Source organism: Gopherus evgoodei, chromosome 3 (assembly GCF_007399415.2).
Source record: "Gopherus evgoodei ecotype Sinaloan lineage chromosome 3, rGopEvg1_v1.p, whole genome shotgun sequence".
NCBI classification, from domain to species: Eukaryota; Metazoa; Chordata; order Testudines; family Testudinidae; genus Gopherus; species Gopherus evgoodei.
Genome location: NC_044324.1, coordinates 20,554,356 through 20,576,269, shown reverse-complemented (window position 1 = coordinate 20,576,269; position 21,914 = coordinate 20,554,356). Strand labels below are relative to the sequence as shown.

The window sequence follows — 21,914 nt, the reverse complement described above, 5'->3', positions numbered from 1 at the left end:
AACAGATCTTTTCAAATTAACTTGATTTTTTTTTGATAATTTTTTTTTACAAGTTTGGTTGATAAAGGTAGTATTGTTGACATAATATACTTAGGCCATGTCTACAATTACAAGTGTACTGACACAGTTGTGCCGCTGTAAAAGCACTTGTGGAGCCCCATTATGCTGACGGGAAAGAGCTCTTCCCTTGACATAATAAAACCATCTCAATGAGGGGTGATACATATGTCAGCAGGAGAGCGTCTTCCACTGACATACCACTGTGCATCACACAGGGGTGTATTTTTTTCATATCCCTGAGTGACAAAAGTTTTGCCAACATAAGCACTTGTGTACATGTCTTTAGATTTTTGTAAGACATTTGACTTGATGCCACATGACATTTTGATTAAAAACCTAGAATGACAATAAAATTAACAGAGCACACATTAAATGGATTAAAAACTGGCTAACTGGTAGATCTCAAAATGTAACTGTGAATGAGGAATTGTCATCAAGAAGTATGATTTCTATTTAACACCTTTGTCAATGACCTGTAAGAAAACATAAAATCATCATTGATAAAGTTTGCCAATGACACCAAAATTGGGGGAGTGGTAAATAATGAAGAGGGCAAATCAGTGGTTCAGAGCAATCTAGATTGCTTTGTAAACTGGATGCAAGCAAACAATATGTGTTTTAATATGGCTAGGAACAAAGAATGTAGGCCATATTTACAGGATGGGGGACTCTGAAAAAGATTTGAGGTGGTGGTGGTGGATAATGGTATGACTCTGTGACCAAAAGAGCTAATGCAATCCTTGGATGCATAAACAGGGGAACTTCAAGTAGGAATAGAAGTTACTTTACTTTGCATTTGGCACTGGTGCGACCGCTGTCCAGTTTTGGTGCCCACAGTTCAAGAAGGATGTTGATAGATTGGAAAGGGTTCAAAGAAAAGCCACAAGAAAGATTAAAGGATTAGAAAGCATGATGTATAGGAATAGACTCAAGGAACTCAACTTATTTAGTTTAACAACATCCATAAGTGCTTCAGTAAAGATGCTGCTACGCTGACAGGAGAGTTTCTCTTGTTGGCACAGTTAATCCACTGCCATGCGAGGAGGTGACCAGGAGAATCCCTGCGGTTGACATAATACTGTCTCTACAGGGGGGCGAGGTTAGTATAACTGTGTTGTCCAGAGGTGTGGATTTTTCACGCCCCTGAGTGATTTAGTTATTCCAGTGTACGTTTGTAGTGTAGACATAGCCTTAGTGTCTCTCTGTTGTAGGAGTGTGCAGCAGCGGGTTATGGTGTACGTGAAGAGTAATGTGCACTTATTGCTGAGATGGTATCTTGGCTATAGAATTTTTCTTCCTCTATATCTTAATGCTTATAACATCGACAACAGGAAATGCCATGTCATCACATGCCAAATGCTGTTGTATCAAAGCTAAGGGACAAATACCTTTGAAACAGGTAACCTGCTATAGTTACTTGGCTGCTAAGATATCTATTAACTCCAGCGATAGCATCTTACAGTTTTCCAAAACAGGAAAATGTCCTTTTCATCCATAAGGCCCCATTCTGGCCAAGCTCTCCCCCTCGCCACACCCCCAACTTGGCTTGCTCCTTCAACATCCACAGAGAGTGAGTTCAGCAGAAACCCCATGAAATAAATCAGTTGGGAGGAGAGCAGGAAGAGTAGTGCAAGGAGTATGATTTATAGGCAGAACTCTTGCCTTCTGGTTGTAGCCTCCCCTTAACATGCAAACCCATGCTGACACCGTAGGCCTCTGTCCCCATTTAATGGCTGGACTGCCTAACAGGATTCTTAGTGTGCTGTTGTCCCATCTTAATGAAGCTGGTCCTATGATTCAAGCAGTAGAGATTCCTGATTTTAGTCCCCAGGTTCCATGATCCACCAGGGTTGTTGTTAGACAACCAAATCAATTCATTTCCCTCAGCTCACAATGGCAGGCCACAGATATTTAAAACTTGTCCTCGCTAGAGTACAAAGTGTAATAGCCATCAGTCATCTTCAAAGCTTGGTCTTAACATGAGTTCTGTTGAGATCTCAACCAGAGTTCTGTCAGAAGTCATATATTCATGACAATTTCAGAAAACCAACTTTTCTGATCATAGCAGGTAAGTGTTTTTTAAATAACTTGACAATTTCCCTTTAATTCTCTCCACTGCTATTTTCAGCACTGAAAAGCCACATCTTCCACGTGTCATTTGTTAAAACAAAAGGAAGTTTGTCTGTGAAAAAACATGCGTTAGTGGAAAATATTCAAAATTTGGAGCTGATTTTTGTAGCTTTTTCAAATCCAGCAAACAGATGATTTTTCTCACATTTAATACAGTTGCACTATATGATCATACACAGCCAGTATTTGTTTAGTATATTTGTAATATACTAAGAGAGACACTGTCAGATTAAAAATAATATTTTCAAACACAAAATATCTTCACCTCTGGCACAAACAAAGAACCTGATTACTAACACTGAAAGATTAAAAAAAAATTAACTGATGTTTGACAGTTATGCTAATATTTTACATTTCTTTCAGATTGGAGAATGAAAACAGACTGGGTAGTTTCACTTTTGTTTATGAAAGTCAATTTCTCTGTCAGGTTCTCATGCTACAATGTCTGGGTAGCACCCACTACAGGGAAAGGTTTATTTGTTTAATGAAAATACTGCCCTCATTAGATTTTTATTTTAATACAGAAGCCTCTCCCCACCACCTATTTTGTTGCTGTTTTGGTCTTAGATTCTGGGTAGCCTTATGTTTTCAGAAACTGACACTTTGACATGAAAAAGGGCTGAATACAAACAGGTTGGATTTTCAATAGCTCCTGCGTGATTTAGGATAACAAGTCTCAAGGATTTTCAGTGGGACTTATATGCACCTAAGTAGAATTGGCCGTTAAGTGATTTTTTCCCCCTGTGACAAATACTTTGTTTTCATAAAAAAATTCATCATAATGTTGCTTACAAAATGAGATTTTAGTTTTTTGACCTCAGCATGTTTCTGACAAAAATGAGAATTTTTTTCATGAAAATTTCCACTGATTGAAAAGCTACTTTCTTTCAGAAAGTAATGTTGATCGACCATTTTCAAGCAGGTTTGCCCATAAGTCGCTTGGGTGTTTTTTAAAGTCCCACCCGATAGGTCTCCTTCAGCTCATTTTACTGGCACTGTTTGTGCATTTTATTGAATAGAGAAAATTAGCAATAGAAATGAGCCTGAATCAAAATCCTGGCTCCAAATACCCATGAACTTTGGACTCTTTAAAATCTAGAGGCTTGTCTGCATGGCGAGTTACTGGGTGGCAAGCCACTGTATGAATCTGCAGCACACCTGCTTGTTGTGCAGTAATGTCCTGGGTCAAGACTGTTACAGCACGCTGAAAGTTATGGAATGTAGTGTCCATGTGGGAGGTTACTCTGCAGCAAGCTGGTGTGCTGTAGATTCACACATGGCTTGCCACAAAATAACTCACCATGTAGACATGGCCAAGATCCAACGTTTGCATTTTAGTTCATTTTAAAGAATGTTAACACTCAATGTAACCTTGGGCAAACCCTATACATTCAGAGATTTTGGACCCCAATCTTGCAAGCTGTTTAATGGAAAGTGACTATTATTGCACACATATATGAGTTTGAAGGACTAGGGCCTCGTTTAGCTTTTAGCATCCAGGCATTCAGATGTTTAGCCACACCTCTTTGGTATGGACAATGTACCAGTCATTTTTTGAGAGCAGGTTTATTATTTCAATAATTCCAGCTGTTTTAATTTTTTCCAAATCAAAAGTACCAAAGCAGAAGCCTTTCTTGAAATATCCAGGAATTTCCATTTCTGGTCCTGGGAATCACAGAGCCACACAAAAATCAAAATCAAACAAAAATGTTTCCTGAACTTTTTTGAATTTCAAACATAGTTTGGGTCTCATTCAGTTTGTAGTTTGCTTGTTTCTTATTTAGTTATTTAACTCTTTCATTAATTTTCATTACAAGTAACCCAAGCTATATGCCATCTCTATCCTAACATCAAATGGTTCACACTACAGCTAGTCAAAATCTTTTAATTGAAAATTTTCATGACTTTTTTAATTTAATGGAAATTTTTGCAAAATTTCCATTTTCTGCCTTATTATTTTTTTTGATGATTTTAGGTTTTCAATGAAAACTCAAAAAAAAACCCCTGCAAATATTTTTGATGGGAAACAACAACAAAAACCAAACAGAAAATAAAACACACTTTTTGACTGGCTCTAGTTAATACATGGTTACTTTTGAACTAGTCTGTGCAGAGCTGTGTAGTTTTTAAACTAGGGGACTGGCTGTCAGAACTCCTGGTGTTTATGCAGGGATTCAGTGCATGACCTTGGGTCTTGGGCAAATCACAGTTTCTGTGCCACATTCTGTACAATGGGTATAAGAATACGTGACTACCCCACAGGGGTATTATAAATCCAACATGAATCAAAGTTTGTAAAATGTGTGGAAAATCTTTGAGGCCGTGCAAGGTTTTATTATTACAATGTAGAAAACAATTGTAATTTTTCTGAAGAAATTGATGGGGTTTATTAATGATGAGAAGAAAAAGGTATAGAATAGCTGAAGTTCTTAAGGCTCTGATCCAACAAACACTTATACACATGTGAGCGAGCTATTTAGGTGAGTAAAGTTACATCCATGTTTGTAGGATCGGGAGCTGAAACAGTTAAACTACTTGAAATATGCAAAGAAATTGCTCCCATGCAGCCATATGGATTTTTAAGCATCTCTTTACAAACCCAGCATGGAAGTCATTCTGGATACTCCGAATAATAAATAATAATAATTTCTTGACGTGATGGCGGATTACTCTGTGTGCTGAATTTGGAGCCATGCTAAAGGGCAGAAATAAGGAACAGTAAGAGCTCCCTTTCGGATGTACAAAAGAACACCGAGGGCTGTCTCCTTCGCTGCTCAGATGAGAACACTCAAAGGCACATATCCCGAAGAGTCTAATATTTTCTGGGACTCCACTGAGCCTTTATGCTTTAATACCCTGACATCTGGAATGCTCCAAGTCTAATGTTTAACCATAAATATCTGCTGAGATTAAAGAGCCGTAGAGTAAGTTTCAATCTTTTGGGCCTATAATTGCTTGGGAAAAGAGAATGGTATTTTCCCCTCTAGCTAAAGAGAAAGAGAAAAAGACCTCTGCAAGCACAGATATTGGCAGACAAATTTTCTGACAACCGTTTCCTTTCTCTGTTCCCCACTCCACCCCCTCATTTCTCTGTCTATAACACCATCTCTCTGCCATTTCCAGGAGGAGAATGAAGAAAGTTTAAAAAAAAAAAGTTTCTGAAGAGCTAGCCCCATAAAGCCAAGAACAATTTTGAAGCCAGGCAGTCAGCATACCCTGTTCACCACTGGCATTTGTTCTTTCATTAATCTTTGTGTCAGGTTGCTCTCACAGCCAACAAGTGTGTGTTCACACTACTTTCATCAATCTATTTTATTTCAAGTTCAAAAAGGCCCAGAGTGTGTCTTCAAATAACAAGAAGAAATAAGAGCTAGAAAGATGGTCCAGTACACAGGATATTAGCCTGGGACTCGGGAAACCCACATTCAATTCCCTGCTCTGCCATGCTCTTCTTCCATGACCATAGGCAAGTCACTTATTCTCTCTGGGCCTCAGTGTCACATCTGTAAAAGGGAGCTAAGAGCATTTCCCTACCTTACCTGGGCATTGTGAGGACAAATGGATTAAAGATTGGGAGGTGCTCAGATACTATGGTAATGGAAGTCGTATAACTACCATGGAAAGATGGCACTTTGGAAACACAAAATAATTAGATGTACAAACTAAATTGTGCCTGTTGTAAAATCACAAGAAGTCTGTCACAGAGCAGGGAACTGAATGTAGGTCTCATGAATCCCAGGCTCGTGCCCTAGCTGCTGGGGACCACAGTTCCTTCTTCCTACATGTTGAATGGTGCTATGTAAGGTGAAGGTTTTGGTTAATGTTTGTGTACTATTTGTACATTATTAGCCAATGATTCTGTTATTTATTATTTCTATTAAGGCAGTGCCTAGAGCCCCAGCCATGGAACAGGGCACCTTTGTGCTAGGTGCTGTACAAATGCAGAACTAAGAGATGGCCCCTTTCCCAAAGAGCTTACAATCTAGGTGTAAGATAGGAAACAACAGGTGGATGCGACAAATGGGATGGAACACCACAAGTAAACAGTGAGATCCATGCCATGCCCTGCATTTCAAATATTTGAAGTTACTGAGTAGATTAAAAAAGAAATAGCATTAATCTCCCATTGAGCCATTCAATTATATGCCCGTTAAAGAGAACCCACCTACTCAGAGCCTACAGCACTATTGTGTGTGTGTGTGGGGGGGGGGGGAATATCTGGGTTCCATTCATTGGGTCTCCTAACCTTGAAGGGTGAATGGTATTTTGCCTTTAACTTTCCTTTTATGATAAGTAGGATCTTTGGGGAATGTCAGGAACTCAGTCACCTCTGGTCTCGATTGCCTAGTAACCCAATGAGCTTGGCTAGGCCCCCTAAACCCTCACTAAGTGACTGTGCTCCCTGATTGGTCAGAAGAGCCAACAGACCATCATTTAAGCCCTGCAGCAACAGCACCACTGTGGCTGCTCCATGCATTCCATGCCTGCAGGTGCACCAGACCTGTTTCCTGTCCAGTCTTTGCTCCACCCCTTCCCAGCTCTGCTCCAGCCCTGTAGCCTGCCTGCCTTTGAACTCCTGACTCCTAGCTCTGACCACTGGCTTGTCTCCAGTTCTGCCCTCTGATTCTGTTCCGACCACTACTCCAGACTCTTGCTCTGACCACTAGATTGCACTGCCTGCACCTCAGTGTGTGTGACAGGCAAAGGCTGCGGCCAACATCTTCAGACTGGACACCCCAAATTGGAAGGTCCTGAAAAATGATGGCTGAAGGACAAATTCAGAGGCTGCAGAGGGCTCGCAAAGGTGTGTGCCACACTGCATTTGGGAAAGCACATGTTCCTGAGTGGAGAGTGGGAGGGATGCTGCACTTTACCCGATGATGCTAGCTCCTCTGGTTTGGGCTTAGAGATGTAAGCACAGGGTTAAAAGCTGCAGGGCAGCAGTCTGGGCATAAAGCCACTGGAGGTGAGCAGAATAACTGGCTGTCAGTTAAGTAACAGGTGAATATTAGTAGGAGGCACAGAGGGTGCTGATTAACTGAGAAGTGTTAAGTGCTGAGCTCTGCAATCTGGAATCAAGAGAGAGAATTCCAAGAGCCAAATTCTATTCTTGGTTACACAAGCATAAATCTGGAATTCAGTGGAATTAATCCATCCTTATGTTAGTATAACTGAGGTAGAATTTGGCCCAATGGGAGTTTTGCGGTCATGACCAAGGTCTGGATTTGACTGTAATTGTCTCATGTGGAAACCTCCATTACACTGTCCAAAGTATTCTGTATTACAGAGAACTATGAATTCACCTCCAAATGAACCTGTGCTTTTCCAAATGTTAGCCTGAAGACAAAGGGAATTGCAGTTTTGAAAGAGGAAGACTCAGGGATTAAGGCTGGAATTGGGAAGGAAAAAAAATGCCACTCACATTTGGGCACTGAGAGGAAAACACCACAATTCTTTTCTCGCCTGGGAGGCAGGCAGCATTTACCATATGTTGTCAACTTCATTACATAAGGAGACAAACCCCGTGGAGTGCAGGTTGCACCATTAGTGCAGTGGGGTTTCCTGGTATTTATAACTTCTATGTGCCTGAGTTTCTTTAAAAATGGTACAAATCTTTTAAAATGATCTTAAAAATGATCGGGAACTGTGTGCACATGCATGCTTTAATAAGTTGGTGCTTAATGGCAAATGATGCAGCAGTGTCTACTGAGAGATTAGCATAGGCTTGCGATTCATAACCAGGGCAGAGAAAGTTGCGAGCGGTGTGGGGGGAAGAGCATGTTTATGTCTAGACAATGTATTAATCAGCCCTCTAAGCAGCCAGTGAGGGAGAGATCCTTAGAGGAAAGCCTTTACTGGGTACACATTAGACATTTTGTTTAAAGATTAAAGTTCTTCTTGTGTTTAATCAGTTTTAGCACAGGATAGAAAATGGGATTAATTACAGTCCCTCACATGAGCCTACCATACTGCCAGAGTCACAAATGAGGCGACTTCTCTGCAAAATGGCCGCCATCAGCAGCAGGTTCGGGAAATGCTAATTGTAATTAAAGAGTTTATTTGGAATCACAGAGCAGAGTTTTAATCAGGATGAGAATGGAGCCTTGCTGTGTGAACTTTCAGAATGCGGTTACTGAGCAAGATGGGTCTTTTTAAACAAGAGAAAGTACTCTCTGAACTGCTGGCCTGGATTTTCAGCCAGATACTCTCCTCAGCAGGAAATGAATAAAAATCCTCACTGGGACAATTATTATTATTATTATTATTTTGCCCTAACAGCACCTCTCATTCAAGGATCCCAAAGCACTTTGCAGATGGGTAAATATAATCACCCTTGTTTTACAGAAAGATCAATTAAAGCACAGAGGGGTAAGTGCCTCACCCCACAGCAGGTCAGATTCCCAAGCCCTTCCATTGATCAATATATAAAGCAGCCTCCTTTAATGAAAAGTGCTGTGGAATCTAAGCCCACAAGCTATTCAGGATCCCAAAGGATGACAACCCACTGGTATTTCTCCCAAGACTGGTTAGTCAATGCACTGCCCAAGGTTTAGCAAAATTTTTCAGATACTGCACAATCTTCGTGTGCTACTTACCAGCATGCAAACAGGATTCTGTCCATTCAGACTTAGACTTTGGGAAAACTGACACAGGTGGTTGTAGGCCCAGGGCACTTCCATCCAGATCCTTGAAGAGAGCCTTTCTTGAGCCTTCACATCTCATCTCAAGATATTCAAAGTCCTTGGATCCATTGATGCTGATGGAGAGGAGGAAGAGTATTATTGTTGAGAAGACAGCCAGAGAAATTACATTGTATTGGCCTTCTGAAGTTATTTTCACCACTGGGAAAAAAAAATTATTTTTTTTTACATACACAAATTACCACAACATTCATGTGAATTAACCTGCTTGCTAAAAAAGTGAGAAAGGGAAATAAGGGATAACTGGTGAAATCTGATGATATGGAGCAGGTCTGACTTGCTCTATCATCATGAAATTCTGCAGCGATGTTCCTTTTCATCATGGATGGGCCAATCCACAAAACTGAGATCTGGATCCCAATCTCCCAAACGCTGGCAGTGATCAGACTCAGAAGCAGGCTTCTGCCCTCTAGGATACAGTTAATTCCCATTCACCTCTCTGTGGGAGGGGCAATAGCCCCTCAGGGGTTTGGCTCAGTTCTTTGGAGGGAAAGACTAGCCACAAAATTTGTATCGAGATCCAAGCATCCTCATAAACCTCAGGTATATTCTGATTTTGCTTCATCAAACAGTTCAACACTTCAGAGAACCATAGTGCCTCAGGAGTCACTCATCAGTATCCACAGGCTTGTAACTCCTGTATCATTCATAGCAGGATGAAAATGGCTATGCCATACAGTTCTATCTACAGAGCAAGAAATGCCCAGGTCTTTTTACCTGTAGGTTCAGCTCTTCAGAACTGAATTAAACCATGCTTACTTACATACATACAAAAAGGTGACAGAATTCTACAGTAATGGCTCCAAACTAGAGTTTGGAGAGACTCTAACAAAAACTCAAAGTAGGCCCAAGCTGGTTTTGGGTGTTCTTTTGAAATGAATCTCAGCAAACTTGGGCTGAGTTTTAGGAGAGTGTGGGCCAAGCTTCGAGTGAACCTGTTGTTGAGAGGAAATCTTACAAAGGATAATGGTTCAAGAAGGAGCCAGGGACATCCTGGTAGCTGGTGTGTGTACCACTAGATAGCATCTTTTGGAGTAGTGCAGGGACATACAGCATGAAAAACAGGAAATTGATCACTAGGTTTGGAACTCCGAGTAGCCGTACTCTTCCCATTATCAATGGAGGAGTGCAGAGTGTCATGGATTCTAATACTGCTCATCTCTATTATTGATATTTATTATTTGAGTTACTGTTGTGCCCAGGAGCTCTAGTCATGGATCTCATTGTGCCAGCTGCTGTACAAACACAAAACAAAAAGATGGTCTCTGCCCCAAGAGGCTCATAATTTTAGTTTGAGACAAGAGACAACAGATGGATGCAGACAGACGGAGGAGCACAAGGAAACAATGCTCTGCGATCTGTCTGATTTCTTGATTTCTGTGGAACTCCCTTACGCAAAGCCCACTGATTGTTGTTTTGAACAGGGTAAACCGATCAGTGTCTTAATAGGGCAGAGAAACAATTGGATCAAAGCTCTACTCTGCACAGCTCAAGAGAGATGGGGAATGAAGATCCCCCGGGGCTGGTTCAGTCCTGGCACATCTTAGCACAGACATCATTCCATCTTGTTACTGCCACCAGTGGACGTTTATTCTGGCTGATGATCACCACAGTTTGACGTGCTCTCGCCATGCCCAGTCCTGCCTCCCACTCAAGGGTAGCTTTATGGCTCTTTTGCAAGGCAGAAGCAGCACAATGAGGCCATAGAATGGGCCACAAATTGACCCACAGTTTTTAAAAGCTTGGGTTTAATAAATGTCTGCAGAGGATCCAGAAGCAACAATAAAAGTCTGAACCTTACCCACAGGTTTAGCAGGATGCTTAGAAATCACTTTGTATTCTGTATGTCCATCGACCATGTTTGATAATGATCAGTTTTTGCAATGCATTGTGTGTGCAGCCAGTCACAAATAGCGTAATACTGTTATCATAACCTAGTCCCAGATTTGGACCTTAGCGTCCAAAATATGGGAGTTAGCATGAAAACCTCCAAGCTTAGTTACCAGCTTGGACCGGGTAAAGCTGCCACCACCCAAAAAATTAGAGTGTTTTGGGGCACTCTGGTCCCCCAAAAAACCTTCCCTGGGGACCCCAAGACCAAAATCCCTTGAGTCTCACAACAAAGGGAAATAAACCTTTTCCCTTCCCCCCTCCAGGTGTTCCTGGAGAGATACACAGAAGCAAACTCCGTGAATCTAAACAGAGGGAGTCCACCCTCTCTATTTCCAGTCCTGGAAACACAAGCACTTCCCTCTTCACCCAGAGGGAATGCAAAGTCAAAATCTAACACACACAGATTTCCCCCTGACTTCTTCCTCCCACCAATTCCCTGGTGAGCTACAGACTCAATTCCCTGGAGTTCCCCCCTAAAGAAAAACTCCAACAGGTCTTAAAAAGAAAGCTTTATATAAAAAGAAAGAAAAATACATAAAAATGGTCTCTCTGTATTAAGGTGACAAATACAGGGTCATTTGTTTAAAAGAATATTGAATAAACAGCCTTATTCAAAAAGAATACAATTCAAAGCACTCCAGCAATTATAGACATGTACATACAAAAGAAAAAAAACAATAACCCTTATTGTTTTTATGAACTCTGTACTCACAACTTGGAAACAGAAGATTAGAAAGCAGGAAATAGAAAAAATCCTTCTCTAGCTGAGAGAGATTCAGGCAGAAGACCAAAGAACAAAAGACTCACACACAAACTTCCCTCCACCCAGAGTTGAAAAAATCCTGTTTCCTGATTGGTCCTCTGGTCAGGTGCTTCAGATACTTCTTTCCAGGTGAAAGAGACGTTAACCCTTAGCTATCTGTTTATGACACTGTGCACTGGATTCAACAATAGTTACATATAATGGGAACTGACGAGCTGGACAGTTCACAGAAATCCACACACAAACTAATGCCCAGAGCAAAAAAAAAAAAAAAAAAAAAAAAAGCACTGGCAGCCTGCTTGAGGGACTCTGGATTAGAGCAGCTTGGAACATCTCTGATTGGTTTTGACTGGCAACTGGGGTTCACGTTGGGCTTCAGTGCTGCAGCAAAGCTTTCGTGACAATGCCTGTGTACTTCGGTAGCCAGCTGTACAAATAAATAAACCCGCCCACGTTTCCCATGGACTCTGCACATTTGAACTGCTGAAACTTAAGGTAAGAGAGAAGTGCTCTTTCTTCCTGATCCCTGTGCTACTATGCTCAGCAGATATGCTCTCTGGGCATGAGTTAGACTGGCACACATCTGACATCTCACAGACTGCCTGGTTCCACTCAGCGCTGCTGATGTGATCTCACAGGCAAAAATCAAACTCATTTTCCCATACAAAAAGGACACTTTAGCCACCTAGTGGCTTTTTGCTGGAGCTTCTGACATGTCCTAAGGCCTGGGATTGAGGAGTCAGCTATGTGGGCAGAAAATAAAGACAATGACTACCTGAAGCTACTTTGGTACACAGATGCTAGCAAAAGGAGAACTCCAGGAGGCTTTATTTGGAGAAACATCTAATGAACTATCCAAACTCTACGTCTTCAAATTTCAATAGAGAAAACAACCATATGAAAGATCCAGGCTCTTCCATGTCTAGTCCCAGACAAAAACAGTATAAAGAGCAGAGGGACAGATAGGACCCCCCCCCAAAAAAAAATAGTTGTATCCAAAATTTTGATTTCAACCCATTGTAGAAATTAGGTTATTTTACAACACTCAGGTCTGCACCTGAGTTCAGATTCTGAAAACCCTACATCCCCGAAGTCTGGAGGTACTGAATCTAGGTTTTGAGTTAGGCCCATCTTTAGCTTAAATTCTCATCCCATCACTCCTAATGAAAGAATGAATCTCTTTGAAGATAGATGTAACCAGTAATAGAAAGTGTAGATTTTGTAGTGAGGTATAGATAGATAAAGATATGACTAGTCATGTAATTAGTAGTGCATATTCACTATAAACCTGGGGGGATGGGACTACTTATTAAGAACAAAGCACACTACCTTGTTTCCAGTGTATGAAAGTAGAATTTGTTCTGCTCATGGACATGTGACATCCTTGTCATCTCTGCTGTGATTGGGTACATGATGCCCACGCTGTCAGGATTTGACATAATGCAGACATCTCTGTCATCACTATAGCAACTCTTCGTAAAACCAGTAAAGGTGACTTCTGACAAAGATAAAAACACATCTCATTGGGAGAGGCAGGATGAATTTTCTTCAGGGATGGGAATCTGAGCCATGCATTCTAAGGCCTTGTCTATAGGCTGCTTTGCACAGTGGCTTGTTGGTCTAGGAGTATGATTCTTGCTTAGGATGCGAGAGATCCCAGATTCAAATCCTGGACAAGCCCTTTCTGAGGGAGTGTTTCCTGCCCTATCTTCACATTTTATGAGGAGAGATTAAAGAGGCTAGGACTTTTCAGCTTGGAAAAGAGGAGATTAAGGGGGGATATGATAGAGGGCTATAAAATCATGAATGATGTAGAGAAAGTAAATAAGGAAAAGTGATTTACTTGTTCCCATAACACAAGAACTAGGGGCCACCAAATGAAATTAATGGACAGCAGATTTAAAACAAATAAAAGGAAGTTCTTCACATAGCACTCAGTCAACTTGTGGAACTCCTTGCCTGAGGAGTTTGTGAAGGCTAGGACTATAACAGGGTTTGAAAGAGAACTGGATAAATTCATGGAGGTTAATTCCATTAATGGCTATTAGCCAGGATGGATAAGGAATGGTGTCCCTAGCCTCTGTTTGTCAGAGGGCGGTGATGGACGGCAGGAGAGAGATCACTTGATCATTACCTGTTAGGTTCACTCCCTCTGGGACACCTGGTATTGGCCACTGTTAAAAGACAGGATACTGGGCTGGATGGACCTTTGGTCTGACCCAGTACAGCCGTTCTTATGTTCTTATGAGTAAGTAAAGAACAGTTTAAAGAACAGGAGTACTTGTGACACTTTAGAGACTAACAAATTTATTTCAGCATAATTGATTATCACTTCAAAAGGTTTTTTTTCTCCTGCTGATGACAGCTCATCTCAATTGATTGGCCTCTTACAGTTGGCATGGCTACTTCCACCTTTTCATTTTCTCTGTATGTATAAATATCATCTTGCTGTATGTTCCAGTCTGTGCATCCAATGAAGTGAGCTGTAGCCCACAAAAGCTCATGCTCAAATAAATGTGTTAGTCTCTAAGGTGCCACAAGTGCTCCTGTTCTTTTTGCGGATACAGACTAATACGGCTGCTACCCCTAAACCAGTTTAAAATCAGTCTACTTACATCAGTGCAACTCCTAAATATGTAAATACATTTAAATCTTGCTTAAACTAAATCAACAGAACCACAGTTTAACCAAGTTTAAGAGTCTCTAAATAAGAAGTTTGCGTTAGTGTCATTAGACCAACTTTAAATTGATTTAGTTGCACTGGGGCAACTTTTCTAGTATACACACAGCCCGGATGTGGCTCTGCCATGGACTGGTTGTGTGAACTGAAACAAGTCACTTCATCTCTCTGTACTCAGTTGGTATCCCCCTCTCTATGAAACTTGCCTACTACATGGAGTGGTCAGGCATATTACTTAACTAATGTCTGTAGAGTATCTTGAATGTGTAAAGGGCTATTTTGCATAAAAACAAGAAGTAAAAATGTATTTAACCCTTTTTTTGTGGCTTCTCTCTTCTTTTTAAGTGAATTTTAATGCCCATGAAAGTGAAAGACTCAGTTAGAGCCAGGATTAATGCAGACGGGAAGGTAGTCACTCCTACCAACTCTGATAAAGCATTTCAACCCTGACCTGTAAGAAAGCATGGTCCTGTGGTTAACATGGGGCTGGAAAGATCTACGTTCAAGTCCCTCCACTATCACAGACTTTCAGTATGACCTTGGGCAAGTCAGTTAGTCTCTCTGTGCCTCATTTCCCCATCTCTAAATGAGGATAATAGTTCCTAATAATCCCTCTCTCACGGAGATGTTGGTAGGTTAAAGACTGTGAAGGGCTCAAATACTATGATAATGGGGGTGTCATAAGCACCTAAGCTGGACAGATCTGAAACATATCCAGCTGCTATGGTAATGCAAATAATAAAATATCATTTGGCATGTCCATTGCATTTAAAACAAGGACACAAGGAAAGAAAGGGCGTAATAGTCTATAACAAAGGTTTTACAGCCTTCCTCTAAATCAGGAATTGACAACCTTCGGCACGCAGCCCATCAGGGAAATACGCTGGCAGGCCGGGCTGGTTTGTTTACCTGCAGCGTCTCCAGGTTTGGCTGATCACAGCTTCCACTGGCCACGGTTCATTTTTCCAGGCCAATGGGGGCTGTGGGAAGCGGCAACCAGCACATGCCTCGGCCCATGCTGCTTCCCACAGTCCCCATTGGCCTGAAACAGCGAACTGCAGCAAGTGGGAGCTGCAATTGGCCAAATCTGAGGATGCTGCAGGCAGGGCCAACTCCAGGCCCCAGCATACCAAGTGCGTGCTTGGGGCGGCATGCCGCGGGGGGCGCTCGGCCGGTTGCCCAAAGGGCAGCAGGCGGCTCAGGTAGAGCATCAGCAGGCATGCCTGCGGGAGGTCCACCGCAGCCACGGGACCAGCAGACCCTCTGCAGGGACACCTGTGGGAGGTCCACCAGAGCTGCAGGACCGGCGAGCGGCAGAGCGCTCCCCGCGGCGTGCCGCCGTGCTTGGGGCAGCGAAATGGCTAGAGCCGGCCCTGGCTGCAGGTAAACAAACCATCCCATCCCACCAGTGGATTTCCCTGATGGGCCCCGTGCCAAAGGTTGCCGATCCCTGCTCAAAAGTCATTTGTTGTTATTATTATTATTCATTATAACAACAACAATGGTCCTACTTTTATTTATGAGCTTTCATCAAAAAGGATCACAAAGCACTGCAAACTTTGTACGTAGTAAACTAATTTTGTAAAACCTTTCATTGACTTGGTATCCTTATCTAGACATAGATACCAATATATCAGACAGATGGATCAAATTCAGAAATCATTTCACTCAGCACTGAAAGGCAGATGTCTTTGGTGTGGAATGTGGAAGATATTTAATAGCATATGGTAACACTGCAAAACAGTTTGACCAGGAATTGCAGAATACCAGGTGATATCCTGGCTGCACTGAAGTCAATAGGAGTTTTGCTATTGATTTCAATGGGGTCAGGATTTCACCCGCTGTAATCATTTCAGATTGCTGGGGACAGGGCCGGCTTTAAGGCGATTCACCTGATTCCCCCAAATCGGGCCCCACACCCCTAAGAGGGCCCTGCAACATCCCTAAGGACCTTCACCGATGTCCCGCCGAAGGCACAGGCAGCCAACAGAGTTGCCACCAAAGTCCCACCACTGTCCTCAGCAGCAGCTCGATCACTGCTGAGGAAGAAGAACCCTCCGCTGACGTGTCGCCAGAAGGCACCAGGAGCCACTTGAGCTGCCGCCTAAGTCCCGCCGCTGTCTTTGGTGGCAGCTCTTTCAAATTGGGCCCTGCAGTGCCTAAAGCCGGCCCTGGCCGGGGAGGGTGGATTTTAGGTAGGCAGAATGTAATTACCTGGGATGGGTTTTCACCAGGACACTGGGGTAATGCAAAAGGAAGACCAACCTTGTAGCTTCATGATTCCTGATACTGCTGCATAATTTCTTATTTTGTGCCATGGATTATTAGGCCACTGGCTTGGTTCAGAGGCAAATGAAGGCCACAGAATCCCAATGCGACCTCTCTGAGGGGAATATGGAGCTCGATCCCTAGAAGTCATGTTAGCTGAAAGGGGCGTGATCCTGTCTTTAATGCAGTCAAAAGTTGAGCTTGTTGCAATAATGACAGAGTTTCTAAATTCTATGTATTTTTTCCCCAAACGATGCTGCTTAGCAGATGGGCTGTACACCACTGGCAGAACACCCACAGCATTGTCTACTAGCGTCATATTGTCCATCACTACACTGCTTTCAAGCTGAAACATGACACCATAGTCGTAATTCTTGTAGGACAGAAAACCAGTGATTTTGGTGCAGTTTTGAAACCTGTCTCCTCTGTATAAATGAACACCATGAAGGCTTGAATGGGCCACATTTTCAGCAAAATACTCTCCAGCTAGGAAGCATTCTTGACCTCTGATGTGGAAGGCTATACGCTCCGAACCTGCCATGACATTGCCAAGCAGGTAAGAGTCATCTATTTTGTTCACTTTGATACCAGCAACCCAGTCTGGTAACCCCTTTGGCTGCTTGCTGAGAATGATAAGGTTCCTGATGAGAGAATGAGTTTGGCCTTCCAAGTCAATGCCAGGGCCAACCGTGTTGAACACCACGTTGTCACGCAATGAGATTCCACTGCTTGTCACTGCTTGAATGCCACCCCCACAGCTATGGTGAATGCTGGAAGAGATAATTGAGGATCCCAAAGATATGTTAGTGAAGACAATGGCAGGAAGCTGTGATGGTCCAAAGTTCAGAATTTCAATGTTTGAGAGCCGAAGGTCACCTATAATGTGGTAAATGAAGAGAGATGAAAGGGTGATTACAGGTAGATTGGCTTATATGATCGCCTTTGTCAATAAAAACATAAATAAAATGCCAAAAACAGGCATTTGTTTGCAAAACAAGAAAAAGTGCTATTAAAATCTGAATGTTTTAAAGTTATTTATTACTGTTAATATTTCTTATTTGCTGAGCACTTATTACGTGCTCTACATTGTACAACCCATAAAAGAAGTTACAACCCCTGCTCCTGAAAGCATCCTGATCTGGACTGGACAGAATATTTGTGATGGACTGATATGGATAGGACTGAGTGGGTGAGTTTCAACTACCTGCAAATTCCGTTCCACTGGTATTTCTGAAGCGTCCCACAAGAAGCCTCCCAGAGCAAGCCGTGTCTGACTTAATCTGTATGTTGCGTGTTAGGAGCCCAACCTCAGCGGCCAACGGAACACGTCTGCCATCTTCTATGCTATGGGAACGCCCTGTGGCATTTCAAGGAGAGAAAACAGGATGAATGTCTAGGATGTTTCAGTAACCAACGCTTTAGGTATGTCTCATCTGACAACTGATGTGTGGCTTCCTCTCAGAAGTTGCACTGCCTTTCAGGTTTGATTTTCCTCAGAGGCTCTCTGCAAGCACCAACAAAGAGAAACGGCTCCCTGCTTGCCCCTATTTGGGATGAGAGTGTATTTTACCAACATTCTTTTGTTCCCAGTAAAGGCGAATACTAAACCTGTTTCCTGGGACTACGGCATGCCAAACCAATGGACAGATTCCAACTCCATTTTCTTGAATTATATCAGCAGGAGACATAATACCTTAGTATGCTGCACTAAGGAACTGATCTCTTTCCTGGGGTTATGAATTCACATAGTGATCAGCCTGGTGATGATATTAAAAACCAATTTCCTATAAAAACCTTGTACTAAGATTGCATGTACAATACAACACAGTCTTTCTAAGGAGGAAATTCACACCAATAGAAAAGGTCCAGACAAGGCCCTGATCAATGCTTAATTTTCACTTGAATCCTTAATACAAGGTTTAAATAGAGTATAGGTCTTTTGTCCTGTTGGGTGATATTCCTCCCAGTGCAGAAGATCTGCTTGAGCATCATACGCAGGCAAACTTCCTTTGACTTATAATTAGCAATCTCAGTTATGGTTTCATGGAACTTTAATTGCTTATTGCAGTAAAATTCAAAGGATGAAATCCTGGCCCTACTGGAGTCAATGACAAAACTCCCACTGACTTCCGTAGAGATGGAATTACACCTGAAGTGGCTTCAGTGTCACTTCTCCTGGAGTAAGGATTGCAGCATCAAGCCCACAAGCAGAGATTCACTATAAATGAAATATGCTGCAATGCATTGAAACAATGGGGTCTTTTATTCTATCCAGCCAAAAGTGAAGTTTGGCTCTGCATAGATTAACTACAAACGAGTTCCATGGTTCATTATCCTTTTCCTTCATCCTCCCTTCAATACTCTGTAATTCTAAACCAGATGAAGCTTTTTGTGTAGAGCCAGAGGTGCTATCACTGACAACATTTAGTGCAGATTCATGGGAGAGTTTATCTCAAATTATAGACGTATAAAAGGTGAAGGAGGCCCCCACTGGCAAAATATTTGTCAGGTGGCAGTTGCTACCAGGGAATAGGCCATTTCCAAGGGATAGCCTGATACTGAAGTAGAAGTATATAAAAGATCAATCTTCAGAATTGTGCATGAATTGGCCTCCCTACGAAACGGATTGACATCCACCAAACACTAGACAGGAAAAAGCTAACTTGATGTCAGAGACTTTTGATCACTTAGGAACAGATGGCAAACTAAAGATGAAAATCTCTGTATTTATTTATTTATATTTCTTTTGAAAACAACTATGCCTGAAGAAATCTTAAAATGCCCAAATAATAACTATAAAAAAGATCCGACCACCTCCTAAGATAAACCATAGCTATCTAAACATCATCCTACCACAAATACCTATCCTCATCCAACCATTCCCTGCTCCTCACACCCATCTCTTCATGAAAAGTGAGACAAAAGAGATAAGTCTTTAGTTGGGCAAACAGTAAATCTAAGCTCTGGTGAACGAAGGAGGTGAATGGCTCTGAGCCAAGCATAAGTCACTCAGGGCTTCTCTACACTACCCTCTGGATCGGCAGGCAGCGATCGATCCAGCAGGGGTCGATTTATCGCGTCTACTATAGTCGCAATAAATAGATCACTGAGCGCTCTCCCCTCGACTCCAGTACTCCGCCAGAATGAGAAGCACCAGCTGAGTCAACAGGAGAGCGCCAGCTATTGACTTTAATCAACCACAGTGAAGACACCGCAGTAAGTAGATCTAAATATGTTGACTTCAGCTACGCTATTCACGTAGCTGAAGTTGCGTTTCTTAGATCGATCCCATGCGGTAGCGTAGACAAGCCCTAAGAGTGCCTTCGTATCACATGGAGAAAGACTCTCCTGACAATCTATCTATGCCACTATATTTATTTAGTTATTCATTCTTTCTTAATTCTGACACTAACCCCTTATTGCCAAACAATACTCAGATATTGCTGCAATGATCAGGATGAAGCTGGATGTAGATATTATGCCACAGGATTCCCTAAAAACTTTCACAATAGTTCCGATCCATTTAATTTATTATTGACTTGAATGAAAGTTAGCCTGAGTAAGGACTAAGTAAAAACCAATGGCCCAGATTTGCAAATACTTATTGTCAGGCATAAAACTTACTACCAGGAGGAGTCCCATTGACTTTATCATCAGTGGGCCAAATCCTGAGATCCTAATCATCTTGATTTTATATAGCATCTTCTATACAAATATACTATAAAATGCTTTACAGAATTAATAATATGACTAGGTTATATGTTATAATAAAATAACATATAAGTAAACTATGAACAATACATTTATGTCTGTAGGTAGATACATATTTCTATACATATTTTAGATCTGTGTATATATATATTACATATACATGTATTTTATGTCATTTTTCAAGGTCTGAAATTCCATTTCATTTTTTTTTAAATGAAGTTTTTGTGAAAGGTTCACCTTGTTTTTCAACTAACTAGAGTGGTGATCCAAATTTTCTGTAATTTCAAATAAAAGAAATCAACAGTTTTCCCCTTAAAATCACAGGGTTTTTTTCTTTATTTCAACCATCTCTATTACACATACACACAAAGAACCTGGGATTTTAAAAAACAGTCAGCATTGGCCTAATTCCGCTCCCACTGAAGTTAACAGTAAAAGTCCCCATGCTGAGCAGTTTTGAACTTCCCACCTGCTACATAATGCAAGCATGAAGCAGCATTTAGAGAAAGAAATGAAGATGCATGAAGAAAGGAGTGGAGGTAGGGAATGTAGGTTCACAGGGAGATCTAAAATGGGCAGTTAAGGCAAAGCCATACGGAAAGTCTGAGCCAGATATTCTCTCACGCCATGAGTAGTAAGAATGTGGAGAAGGGTAAAGGGAAGGCAGGTGATATATATTACAGATTTCTTACCAATATGCCTGTGGAAGAGACGTTCCTGGAATCTAATGCTGTGACCATTTATTTCTTTAAGTGTGACCACCTCAGCTTGGTGAGCGTCATAGGAGGAGGAACTGATGACAATGTTTCCACCAGGACTCCAGTCTACTTCATCCTCGACCCAAATCCTGTAACCCCACAAAAGTTAAGTGATATGCTGTTTAAGTTATGAGACAGGCTATTTTCGTGGAATTCCTGAAAGAGATCAATAATCTTGCCACGGCAAAACTAGCAAAGAATACCCAATAAGCCACATAAACCCACCTCTTTTAGTACACTGAATATACATTTCTAAGAAGTTTGATAAGAGGAATACAGAAAGTCAGATGAGAAACATGCCCTGCACAACTATTATCTCAGCCACTAATCTGCTGAAATATTGAGCTAGGCTTTCATTTTCTCTCATCTTAACTAATTAAGTAATTCCTCCTTTTAGTTGTCAGCTCTTCTCTGACTCATTGCTGACTCATGGTTGGAAATTGAAATACAGCCTACAAATACTCAGAAACATACTGTTACTCAGTTTATTCAATATAAAAACCCTTCCCCTACCTTAAAGTTTTTCCACTGATTTGCCCATCTCCTGTATCTAATCTTATTTCTTCCTGGCAATCTAGGTTCTTATTAGAACTGCTCAAACATTTTATGTGAAAAAGTTATTTTTGACTGGAAAAGGCTTTTTTTGTTGAAATGGGAATGTCTTTTGGGGTTTTATCTACCTCAGGTATTTATAGGGCCCCATCAGCACAGTATCTGAGAGCTTCATAATCTTTACTGTAACAACTCTGTGAGGTAGAGAAATGACATTATCTCCATTTAACAGGCAGGGAACTGAAGCACATAAAGGCTAAGTGACTTGCTCAAGGTCACACAGGCAGTCTGTGGCAGAGCAGGGACTTGAACCCTAAATCCTAGTGCCCTAACCATTGGACCATCCTTCCTCTCATCCTTTTTTTCCATCGAAAAATGACAAAACTGAACATTTTTCT

At 41.6% G+C, this 21,914-nt stretch overlaps 1 protein-coding gene across 5 annotated transcripts in view; it reads right to left on the bottom strand.

Moving 5' to 3' along the window:
* The window catches only part of PKHD1 (PKHD1 ciliary IPT domain containing fibrocystin/polyductin), a 391,543-nt gene that overhangs the window by 91,243 nt on the left and 278,386 nt on the right, over positions 1 to 21,914 (bottom strand). For all 5 annotated transcript variants that reach the window (XM_030555225.1, XM_030555227.1, XM_030555226.1 and 2 more), the window contains 5 exons: positions 20,899 to 21,053; positions 17,700 to 17,852; positions 16,493 to 17,371; positions 12,877 to 13,045; positions 8,787 to 8,947 (listed from right to left, as the gene is read on the bottom strand). In XM_030555225.1, the coding sequence (XP_030411085.1) occupies positions 8,787 to 8,947; positions 12,877 to 13,045; positions 16,493 to 17,371; positions 17,700 to 17,852; positions 20,899 to 21,053 (1,517 nt within the window). The remainder of the gene's footprint in view (positions 1 to 8,786; positions 8,948 to 12,876; positions 13,046 to 16,492; positions 17,372 to 17,699; positions 17,853 to 20,898; positions 21,054 to 21,914) is intronic.